The sequence below is a fragment of the Helobdella robusta genome (genome assembly GCF_000326865.2).
Source record: "Helobdella robusta unplaced genomic scaffold HELROscaffold_52, whole genome shotgun sequence".
Taxonomy (NCBI): domain Eukaryota; kingdom Metazoa; phylum Annelida; class Clitellata; order Rhynchobdellida; family Glossiphoniidae; genus Helobdella; species Helobdella robusta.
The window spans coordinates 31739-45192 of record NW_008705269.1 but is presented as its reverse complement, the minus strand read 5'-3'; the positions used below and the strand labels follow the sequence as shown (position 1 = coordinate 45192).

The 13454-nt window shown below is 29.3% G+C and overlaps 1 protein-coding gene across 1 annotated transcript; it reads left to right on the top strand.

Moving 5' to 3' along the window:
• Positions 1-4961: 4961 nt before the first annotated feature.
• Positions 4962-5640, top strand: HELRODRAFT_86436 (hypothetical protein; the record flags this gene model as incomplete). Its single annotated transcript, XM_009027918.1, is given in 3 exon segments — positions 4962-5189; positions 5202-5357; positions 5494-5640. Coding segments are annotated over 3 exon segments (531 nt in total), but the record flags the coding sequence as incomplete, so codon positions are not given.
• Between the last annotated feature and the right edge of the window lie 7814 nt (positions 5641-13454).

The window sequence follows — 13454 nt, the reverse complement described above, 5'->3', positions numbered from 1 at the left end:
GTTAGAAAAGAAAAGAGAATTAATAAATGAATGAGTTTTAAATGATTGATTGCTAGGGCTTCATTTTGAGAACGTAGCAATTAATAAAATACATCCATCCGTCTTAATCAACATTTGATATGTTTTCAGCCTTTTTGTTGCATGAAATTTCATAAATTAAATTTAATACAAATGCTATCTAGCAGAATGTCATACGTCATTAGCTTAATTTATTAGAAAGAATTAAAAAACACTAAAAACGCTATTGTCGTCAACGATGTTTTATATTAAGAAGAGTAAAATTTATGAGCCAGACGTTACAAAATATTTCCCATACACAAAAATTAATTCGATTTTGTTGCTATCATATAGGCCCCTACCTATAATTATATCACGATAATTATTTATAATTATATCCCATATTCATAACTTTATCGTGCATCCACAATTATGTCATATATCCAAAATTATGAAAAACCTCAGAGGTGCAATCCATAATTATAACATGTATCTATAATTACATCATGTATCCATAATTATATTATTTATCTATAATTATATCATGTATCCAATCCATAATTGTATCCATTAGTACATACTCGTCGTTTTATCATATAATAATGATTTATGTCACAGCACAGAATAAGTTCGTTGCCATTTAAGATGAATATGATTAATAAGCATTAATTAATATTCTCATTTTTTGAACAAATTATTTACAATTTTTATTAATTAAATAAACTTGCGCTATTAAATTAACCTTGTAAAGTTTATACTCTTTGCAATTGAACAATTAAAATAAAAATATGAAACGATAATTTAAACATACATGCAAAGAACTAAATCTTCAAAGGACATATCTTCATGCGTAATAAAATATCTACTTAAGTTTATTCAAGGTATAAATTAAAGTTACATTTGAAAAAAACTTGATCCTTAAGTGTATTTAAAAAGCAGAAAATAACTGTGAGCAGAAGCATAAATTGTAGAGACCCCGGTCTTCAAATACAAAAGGACGGATGAGAAGTTTTTGGTAGCGCTGTTTTTGTTTTTGTTTTTTAGAGTGATGTTGTCGTTGTTAATGTTGTTGTTGATGTCGTTGAAGTTCTTGTTGATGTCGTTGAGGTTCTTGTTGTTGATAATGCTGTTGTTGATATTGTTGATGTTTTTGTTGTTGTTGATAATGTTGTTGAATTGATGTCACGAGTGGTGTCATCAATTTTCGTAAATGGTGCATATCTGTCTATTTGTTTCAAGGTTTTAAACGCTGTATCAAAACTTTGAACATAATTATAGGACCCGGCTATCAGAGAAATAAATATTTTTGTTACATCGTGATATTCAGGTTTATCATTGGTGAAAATGTTGATAGTATTAAACAGAAACTACAAACGTCCATGCGCTGAAGCACAGGCAGGCAGAGTTGCACACTGAAGCACGAGCATACACAGGCTGACAAGGGCTGCCTGCAAATTCTTCAAACAATCGTAACAGATTAACACTGAGCAAATTGAAGCGTTACCACGGCAACACGTTTCATTTCTTTTGTGTCGAGGCTGAATTATTTATGAAACATTTTTATATTAATCGTAACATGCACTGCTCGTACGATTGCAAGAACTGTTAGAATATGCATAATGATCTATCACTGCTTTTTAAATTACATGCAGAAAAATAGTTCGGTGAAGAAAATATCGAATGCATACTTTTGTGCATATTTCAAATTATTACGCTGCCAATGCTTCAGATGAGACAGATCTGGAAAACAAAATTGTTCTTGAATATGCTTCCGAAGTTAGGCCTACTGTTATCAAACTGATCTGTTACTAGCATCTTTTTCATAACCAGTTTTGGCTTCAAAAAGGAGTTGAGATGAAAAAAATAGGTTTAAGTATTTAAGTGTAATTTTGTCTATTGGACAACATTTGCAAAAATTTAATTTATGACAAAACCTTCAGAAACATTTTTGATAATGATTTTTAACCATTAAAAAATATGCGTAGAGTTTTAATAGTTGAAGATAAGATGACGAAGAAAAATAATGCAAAAACCTGTTAAAAAGTAACCAAATTAAGCCGCAACCTTTTTTATTTACGTATTCAAAATGCAAATTTAAGTTAATGACATGTTGATGTATGCTAATCATATGCAAATAAGTTGCCAGGAAAACGATATTTTGACGCGTCGAATAATTGCAAATTTATATTGAGGTGTGCAACGTCAGCCGCCTCAAAATAACGTACCACCTTCAAGCGTTCACAATCTCAAACCTTATTTATGCCTGTGCTACTGTGGCGATGACAAGCTGACCACCACACGATAGATCTTCTAATGATTGCAGCTGCTAGCTTGGATTATTATAATAAGCACTTCATGCGCTTCAATAAAAAAGGTGTAGAAGAAAAAAATAACATGCGATTATAACAAATAACTTGAACAACAGCAGTGGCTGCTTTTATAAGATGCCCATGCGGGAACAATTAAACTCGGCCGGTTTAAAAGTTAATATAGATTACAATACATCTTTTCAGCGTTTGCTTGGCGTCATAATTCATAATTTGCAAAGCTAGGAGCTGAAACTATTTTTTTCAATCATCATGATTTACAGCAGGGATGGTTCGTGTTGCGAGACGGTGCTGGCATGTTGCTACAGAAGCCAGCTTCACATGTTTTTCAACGTTCAAGTTCCTATTTCTGCACAATAAAGTCATGAAATTAGTTCCGTAGTTTTTGCAAAAAATTTTGATCTCTGCAGAAATTTTGTGACATGAAATTTTATGGTGAATAATTTTATTTGTTATTTCATCAAATTAAAATTTTCTCGACACTTTCATAAAAGTTCAACATTAAATTATAAAACTAAACATATTAAAAGTTGACTTTTTGAATTAAATTAGAGTGAAAAAAAATAACTATGCCAGAAAATAAAATGGCGGTTCATGATAGCGACTTAGAATCCGTTGATAACATGAGTTTTGAAAAAAATTGTCAATTAATTTTTTTTTATTCAATTTCAGATTTGTTATTTTATTGCATTTTAGATTCAATCACAATATCGTGTCGCTCATTCATTTATTTTCCTGCATTCCTCTATTCATTCAACCAATCATTCGATCGTTCATCTATTTTTTTTCCATTCACTCTGATGACGCATCTACACTCCATTCATTCATACAATTCAATTTGGAAACGCCCTAATCAAATAACCGTGCGCCGATAAACACGATGGCGAAGTTGCTGGCTGGTCTACAGCTGCACGAACAACGTTACATGTTTGCATACAACAACAGTGAACATTGCTACATCTTAGCATACATCAAGACGCTACATACAACATAATATGTTTGCATGAAACAAAAATGGACATCCCTACATGTTTGTATATAACAGCAGCAAGAACAATCTTACATGTTTGCTTACAATAAAGTGAACATCGTTACATCTTCACACAACAACAAAATTCTTATTCTACAGTACAAGGAAACAAGTGTTTAGAGCTGTATTTGTAAAAATTAAAACTAAATCATATTGTGAATTGCTCTGTACATGTACAACGTAGTCTTAGCAAAAATGTTCCTAAGTTGATGGCATGAATGACAAGGAGTGTAGATAGATGCTTCATCAGAGTGAACGGACATTTTTTCAGACTAAGTATATATTATGATAAATAAAAATAATTTTTTAATATAATAAATTATTTTATTCATTTATTTCATTTATTCATATATATATATATATATATATATATATATATATATATATATATATATATATATATTGTTGGTAATAGACCATAATTTTAACAATATTCTATAAATTCTACCGAATGTTTGGCGTTAATATGTTTGTAGTTCGTTTTTTCGATTTTTCTCACTAAAGTTTTTTGGTTAACGTTTAGTTTATTAAAATTCAAAATAAACTTATTTTCCGAATTCATGCTGCAAATAAGGCCATATTTCGATTCCGAATGAATCATCATCAGTGCTCCTTGCTGTATATATAGGGAAATTTTGACTTTGTCAAGATGAACTTTGATGAATGATGAATGTAAAAATTAACAATATTGGCAATATTTGTATCTCACACAAGGCTCTGAAGATGGTGTTTACACCTAAACAACGTTGTTAGCCAAATTACGTCACTAGTTCTCAATAAATACAATTTACAATTCCATTTCGTTGAGTGTATTTTCAAAAAGTAAATTAATGCTAAGTTTAATTTTCGCGGTAAGCCTTGCAAAGAATCGCAAACGTTTATAATTAGTAAACTTTTCATGCAGAAAATTTTCATTTACAGTCTTTCAAAATAATTTTCGATTGTTGACAGAGATTTAATTTTATTATGTAGGAATAATTTTTTAACGTTTTCAATTATAAGCAGCAAAGTTATACAAAAAATCAAATTAGTCTAAATGCTTATGAATTTATTTAGTAAATATTTATAATATTTTTTTAAATTAGATGTTTGTTGAAAATTTAAAATATTTTGAAATTGATTGTTTTTGGTTATAAATCATTTTTTCTTAATTTTTAAATGGTTTTACAGATAATTTTTCAAAAAGTTTTTGACAATTAAATTTTCATTTTTATTGATGCAAAAAAAGACGCTTATCCACGATGTGTAAAGGTTTGTTACAAGCGATGTAATGTTCGTTACAAGCAATGTAATGTTTGTTACAAGCAATGTAATGTTTGTTACGAGCTATGTAATGTTTGTTACGAGCAATGTAATTTTTGTTAAGAGCAATGTAATAATGTTTGTTACGAGCAATGTAATGTTTGTTACAAGCAATGTAACATTGTAAGGTTTGTTACGAGCCATGTAATGTTTGTTACAAACATTGTAAGGTTTGTTACGAGCAATGTAATGTTTGTTACGAGCAAGGTAATGTTTGTTAGAACTAATGTAATGTTTGTTACGAGCTATGTAATGTTTGTTACGAGCAATGTAATGTTTGTTACAACTAATATAATGTTTGTTACAAGCAATGTAATGTTTGTTACGAGCTATGTAATGTTTGTTACGAGCAATGTAATGTTTGTTACGAGCAATGTAATTTTTGTTACGAGCAATGTAATAATATTTGTTACGAGCAATGTAATGTTTGTTACGAGCAATGTAATTTTTGTTACGAGCAATGTAATAATGTTTGTTACGAGCAATGTAATGTTTGTTACGAGCAATGTAATGTTTGTTACAAGCAATGTAATGTTTGTTAAAAGCAATGTAACGTTTGTTACAAGCAATGTAATGTTTGTTATGAGCAATGTAACGTTTGTTACAAACATTGTAAGGTTTTTTACGAGCAATGTAATGTTTGTTACAAACATTGTAAGGTTTGTTACGAGCAATGTAATGTTTGTTACGAGCAATGTAATGTTTGTTACAACTAATGTAATGTTTGTTACAACCTTTGTTTGTTACAAGCAATGTAACGTTTGTTACGAGCAATGTAATGTTCGTTACGAGCAATGTAATGTTTGTTACTAGCAATGTAATGTTTGTTACGAGCAGTGTAATGTTTGTTACGAGCAATGTAATATTTGTTACGAGCAATGTAACTTTTGTTACAAGCAATGTAATGTTTTTTACGAGCAATGTAAAGTTTGTTACAAACATTGTAATGTTTGTTACGAGCAATGTAATGTTTGTTACAACTAATGTAATGTTTGTTACAACCTTCGCTTGTTACGAGCAATGTATTGTTTGTTACAAGCAATATAATGTTTGTTACAAGCAGTGTAATGTTAATGCATATTATCGCCGATATTTATTGATGAATGCCGAAGTTTTTAACAATTAAATTTAATTTCAATAAAACGTTACTTTATTATCTATAGATATTTTTATTTTTCTCTTTTTTTATTACATTTTCCAGAAACTATTGATATCCGATCCCTTAAAATTTATACATTTGTGCCAATTAAAATGTCTTTATAAACATGTTGAAAAATTAGCCACCGTCGTTGGTTTATTAAACATCATTAATTTATTAAATTATTTATACAATTAATTATTTTCATATTCATCCACTATTCTTTCTATCCATTTGAATATAAATTGTTTTCAACAATGAGTCAATTTTATTTTTATGTTTGAACGCTTTCAATTTTGAAGAATTTTTTGAATCAGTCTTAACAATTGAATCACCATGGCGCTTTATTTTCCTTTTTATTAATCTATCTGCCCTGCGAAGCATACTTATATAAAAAATTTTAAACAATTATTTGCAAGCTATTTGTTATAGTATAAATAAAAAAACAGTGATTTAATATTAGACTGGATTTTGAAATATTATCATATTATGTCATTGTTGATGAGACGACATATTTTTTTCTGAAATTTGCATTGAAAAAATTTCAATATTTTCACTTTGCAAATTTGTAAATTTAATCAGCTTAATTTTTGAGACATCAAAAAACCAGATTCGAAATGAAACTTGAAACAAGAAAACATATAAAATATGAATTGATTTATTCTCGTGTTTTATAATTTTCACAAACGAAAAAAAGTAAATATGGCTTCAGAATCAAAATCGATGAGATGTTGAAGTTTGTTGGCATTGTTTCAATCAATTTCAATTTAGGATGGATGTGTGACCGTGGATAGGTTTTATCATGGATCGATAAATTTTTTAAAAAGAATAATAGTAAAAATCCTTCATTGTCATGTGGGTGTAAGAAGTTTTGAAATATTAACAAACTATTTTCAACTTATCAAAGTTTTCTCCCGTTTGTCAAAACGTTAATGTCATTTACCAGCTTACTCTTGTTGGCATAATCAGAGTTAGCTTACTCAGACTGTTTTTTAAATATATAAACTGAGACAGCTTACTCAGCTTACTCAGACTGTTTTTTAAATATATAAACAAATAAATAAATACTTAAATTACAATTTTTTGAAATCTAAAAATTTTCAATGTGTCCTAACCATTCTCATACATATATTGTCTTTTTCTAAACTTAATGAGGGACCAAAAACGTTTGCTTCATAATTGGCACTCGTGAAACAAACGATATTGTCTTGTATTGTCCGAATGCTTCGAGGAAGAGAAAAAAATGCTATTCAACATGGTTTGTCAATGTAAACAAATTATTAGTTCAAGATATGCAAAAATATAAATGAGAGTAAGAAAAAATAATTTTGAAAAATAATTTTTAAATAATTTTGAACAAACATAATTTAGACCCACTTTTGACATTAGGTAAAACTTGAAATGAAAAAATATTTATTTCTGTTTATTTTTTTAATAAAAGTTAATAATAAAATAATCACACAAAACTGAACGTAGATGAAAACATTAGCATCATGGCTCTGGAAATGTCTTCATTTTTTCCTGTCTCTAACTTTGCATACGCACAAATAAATACATACATATTAATACATAAATATAAAAAACACACACATATTATAAAAAAATGTCTTTATTACTTCAATAAAAATAGAATATTCTACCAGTTTAACCAAATTTTGTAACATTAATTATATCTAAAGATTAGGATTGAAGCATTAGAAAGCATGTAACAAAAATAATAAGACATAGTTACATAACAAGACATAGTTACGTAGAAGATCAAAAACTAATATAATCATTAAAATGTAAGGATTATTGGCCGGTAGACAGCAGAATTATGATAAGAAACTGCAATGCACTGACAACAAAATTAAATTTTTTTTACACCAGTTACGAACGAACGAACGACTGGACGAACGAACGAACAAACGAACGAACAAAGTGTTGATGTCACACTTTTTTCCGACCAAAAATATTTGTGAAAAATTTCTAGTTAACTGGTAAACTGTTACATAGAAAGAGGTACTGAAATATATATATGCCGTATTTGTTAAACACATATTCAAAGTTTGTTTACATACAGCCGCACTGGCAGATATAAAAATCTAGTGGAAACAATGCAGCATAACTTAACTGACATAATTCATGCAGCCTTAATTTTACGCGCCAGCGACTTTTATGCACACACCTTACGACAATTGCATGTGTCATATCTCTCTACTATCACTCCATGATTTTCAGTACGTTTGCCAATTATATATCGAAATATCTTTCTGTGTGAATTTAAATTGTGAACATGTAGAAGCCAGGACGCGTTTTGATACACATTGTTATCTTACTTACTATCTTACTTACTCTACTATCACTCCATGATTTTCAGTACGTTTGCCAATTATATATCGAAATATCTTTCTGTGTGAATTTAAATTGTGAACATGTAGAAGCCAGGACGCGTTTTGATACACATTGTTATCTTACTTAGAATGTTCAATCAAGGCTACACAAATTAACAAGTTTGTGAATACTCTTAAAAAATATTAATATCCTAGTATAAATATATTTTTAAATGTAAAATTTCATTGGTTAATTGTGAAGTATGTAATTTGTAAAATAGTAAAATTTTAGATTTAGTGATTTGATTTTTCATACAGAGATATTTATAGGAAAAATAAATTACTCAAAAAGAAAATCTTCAATTGAATTACAACTTTTTGAACGGTAGGTTTATAAGGGAATACCGATCCAAAATTGGTTCAGCGTAAAGCAACAAAATCTGTTAAAAATAGTCGAAGTTTGTTGTGTAACTTTGTTTCTTTTGATGTTGCCGGCGTTAGAGAACAACTTCCATAGTAGAATTTCATCTTACAATTAAAAAAGTTTTATATTTAATATATCTGGTTTAATACAATTTAACTAAAAGTTTAAAAAACTTGCATTTTCTTATAACGAACCCCATGGTGGGAGCTCACTTGCCGAAATAGGAATAAGTAACAGAATCCTCAGAAGCATGCCGAGCGGATGCCGTGGTTGATCCCTGGGGCTGGGGCTCAATTTTCTGAGGTGAAATAAGTAGGGTAACATAAGCAGTAATTGCGTTGTCGGGTGCATGTGCGGGATGTGACGTCGAGTGGCTGACAGGTTAGATATGGCTGACAGGGTGCAAGTTTTTACTTTTTGGATACGTCGACCGGGATAAAGTTGATCTACAAATGAAAATGTTATACATTACTTATACTTAATGCTGTGAAATGGATGAACTAGGCTGGTGCGTCGGGGTGCCTGGTCTGGGATTTTTCTGACTGGTGGTAGCGGTTTTGAGTTATATAAACAAAATTTAAAACAAAATTTACCAATAAAATAAAAATAAAAAACATTTACTGAAATAAATTATTAAATAAAGGTCAATGTCAACAAGGCACATCATAGCACCATTGTGGGAGCTGAAATGCCGTTAAAGTTAAAAAAAATTTTGCTTTTCAATCCCATGTTTGAATCAAAATTAAAATGCAATAAAAGTTTGAAATCATGTAATTTTACTTGGACGTAAAAATGTACAAGTACAGTTCTCACTGACCGCAGTGTGGTTCAAACTTTTCAGGCTTTTGAGCAAATGTCGTTTTCACGCTTTTCACGTTTTAATAATAGCCAACAACTTTGAAAAGTTTCTTTAAAAATGTTGCTTTTTTGATTGGGTTGACAAATAAATTTGGTAACTTTGATTTTCTGGTACATTTGGCGTGAACTTTGCGATGTTACAATGGTTGTTTAAGTGCTAATTTGACACCTTATCATATCAAGATACCGAATGACTGAACAAAGTTGACTTCAATAAATGTTTCAAAATTTTCCTACTTTGGGAATGCCCATTCCATGTAGTAGTTGTCAGATTTGACAAGTTGTATAAAAAGAACTATAAAATGTATACAAACTAAACTCTGTTGAGCGATTCATTTTCCAATATGATTTTTTTAATTGCTTTATATTAAATGAAATATCATTTAACCTTGTTGGTGAACCTCAAACGTCAAATGTTTTTATTAACATTTAAATTGAAATAATGTGGATTTGATTAATAAAATATGCAGTCAATTTCATAGAAACAAATATAAAAAACAAATCATTAACATTATGAGACCTGATTTGTATTCATATATAATATTCACGTAGGTTGCAAATAACATACATTAACTTTAATATTGAGATATCTGTGATACAAATGTTTAACAGCTGATGAAAATAATTGAAGAAAATAAATTAATCTGACGTAGCAGTATAATTTTGAGGAATCAAATGTAGAACAATAAATGCTGAGAAGCCCACCAAATCACCAGAAACATTGAAATAAAAATATTTAGAGTGATTTAAAAAGTTCACAACAAATTTTTATGCTACAAAATTATGGCTATGGATTGATGGAGACGAAGAATTTAAATTGGCTGCTTATTTTATTCAGAAATTGTCTTTATTTAAAAAAATTTGTATGTTGGAACATTAAAACGTTTGTATTAGATATGTTTGTACGACGTGGTTTTTGTTCAATGAATTTTTCCACATTCAACTGTGTCGCCGTGCGTGATAAAATTTTATTTCGCCGAATTGTTTTGAGACGCAACTTAGATGATGCGGTGGTCTCAAATTTATTATTTTCATTGAACAAGTGATTTTTCCGTTGTTATCTAAAGTTGATTGGCTAGGCATATTTTTATTTGTTGTTGATTGATTAGGTATAATTTTTATTTGTTGTTGATTGGTTAGGCATACTTCTTATTTATTTACTTCTTTCTTATTAACCATTTCACCCTTTTAAACGTTGTCTGCTTCAAAGTTTGGATATAAAAAAAACCTCGCAAAATATTTCCAATTAATGATTGATTCATAAATGTTGACTGAAGCAATTTGAGGCATAAATATATCATTGACTCTTTCTTACATAGTTCGTTTGTCAGCATTTCTAAAAACCCAACCCATCCTATCCCAACCCGCCTGAAAACGCAAAATCTTAATCCGACCCAACTCACAACCCACCATCTCCATGAGTCGTAATTTTAACCAGCAGTCAAACTTTTACAAATAATATTTAAAACGAAGAACTTAAAAATAGAAGCTTATATTACGATATATTAGGATACTAGAACATTTATTTTGTAGTGGTTTTTACACAGATGCTAGTCAACTGAACCACTTTAAACTTTGTTATATTATATATTATATTATATATTATTTTTTCTGAATCTGCCATACTTGTAAAAAAATAATTTTTTCGATCGGAAAGAAGTTAACTTTTACCCAGCCCGAAAAGAAAGAGGAACCAATGACACAAAAATATAACTGCGATACAAAATACACCAAATATAAACTAGGTAAAATGTTTGTTTAAAAATAAAAAAAAAATGCAAAAATAATTTAATTATAATAATAAAAAAATGAAAATGTTAATCAACTCAACCCAAGCAAATTCAAAAAATTGGGACCCAACCCAAGCCATGGGTTAACCCAACCCATGTGATATGACGGTGGCCAGAAAAGCAAAACACTTTGAAAAGCTTTTAAAAAGTGATTGTTGCAATGAAACTTCGCTCATTAAACTTTTGTTTGCTCATGGTAATTTGTTTCAACTGTGTAGAACCAGAGTGAAGATAGGTTAGTAATTGAAAAATAAAAGAGCCCAGAAACGATCCAACCAAAATGTCATCACTGATAAAAAGTATCGGTATATCGGTAACGAAATAATCCATCGTAAAAAAATATTCTTTACGATTCAAACACTTATTAGACTTCTACTCATTACATATTTCAAAGAGCCATTGTTAATTATTTCCAATTACGATGATGAGTTTTTATGTAATAAAATCAATGTAGTTTTAAAAAATGTTGGATGATAACTTTTATACATTTCACAACGTTGTATTCAATGTTTTTTAACTGCTACGAAGTTCGTTGCAATATATTTAAACAAAACAAGTGTTGACGTTTGATTATTATGAAATTTTTTCCTATAGAATATGTTTCCATATAAAAATGACTTGAAAGCAAAGGCCTATGTGATGTGATGTGTTCTTATAATATTTTCGTGCGGCGTGCAGATGCAGGCAGAGTAGGGTCAAAAGATGCGGGACTTCAATTTTATGATGCCATTCAAGCGTCATATTTAGTGATTTTATGGGACACCTCATCATATTTCTATCCTTGCTTCATTTCTCTGCTGTTGTGCTCGTTGAAATATGTTTATGCAAATATTACTTATAATAACATTACAATTATAAGAACCTTTGTTTTATTTATGCTTCGTTCTTGCCCAATCATCTTCCCCCTGGACTATCACTAACTTGTAACAAATAAACGAGTTCGTCGTTAGGCATTCAGTTAATTTTTAATTCATTGTTATTTTGTTATTCCATCTTTCCACTTGATAACTTTTTTTTAGAGAAACTCGTAATCTTGTGACAAATTCAAAATTTGCATAGCTTTTTAACAGATCCTCTGCTAAAATTATTCTTTTATTAGAACTGAATGAATAATAAGAACTATTAATTTTGTAGGTCAGGTTGCTATTTACAAACTTTTATGACCTGCAATTTACAAATTTTAACTTTAATTGGTTTTTTTAAATCAAAATTGTAAATAAAAAAATAAATGTTAGAAACTTTTCCGAGCAGAAAGTAAACAAAGCGCTCAAATGTATCGCACTTCAAATTTTAAAACTTTGCTCATACCATTTTCAATATTTTTATATATTTTTTCAAAACAAAAATTGATAAATTATTGAACTTGTTATCATGTCACACAAAAAACCATTTAAAATTATTTGAAATCTCATATTAATGCATACAATTTTCCAATCAAACAAATTACGTAACCGGTACATATTGCATATTTTTTACTTATTTACATATTTTTTACTAATTTTCATATTTTTTACTTATTTACATACTTTTTACTAATTTACATACTTTTTACTTATTTACATATTTTTTTCTAGTTTACATAATTTTTACTTATTTACATACTATTTTCTAATTTACATATTTTTTACTTATTTACATATTTTTTACTTATTTACATATTTTTTTTTACTAATTTACATACTTTTCACCGTTGGCACGCGTTTTCGTGTTTACGTGTTGTTTATTCTCTGCGACCATCTTAACTCAATTGCAGAAAACGTCGAAAGCTCAGCGAGCCTGGCGTGCATTGGACGGCAGTTGACTGTCCAGCAGAATGAATGAAAAACCAATACATCTGAGGAAATAAGTTGGCTCTCGTGTGCCGGTCCGACAACCAAGTACATCACGACTTCCATCTCTGCAGCCTTCTGCTTATTATGTACCTCTGTTTGCATCTTATTCTTTAATTTTTTTTACAATTTAAAAGTTTTATAGAAATAAAATCAGAGATCCATCTTCAAAATCACCATGAAATAATTTCACCCGTCAAAAGCATCAAAAAAACAACATCTGGTTGCAAGTTCTGGCCAGTCTAAAGAACATTTTCAATCAAATTTACTAATGAAATTTCATTAAAAAACACAATATTCTTATTACTGGGCTATTTTAATTCTTTTGAAAGAGCATGGAATGGAGACTGAACAAATGAACACAGAACGACGAAGTGTGACGTATATTGAACATCTTATTCTTTCATGAAAAACTAACAATGAAGTCAACAACAAATAAAAATTATC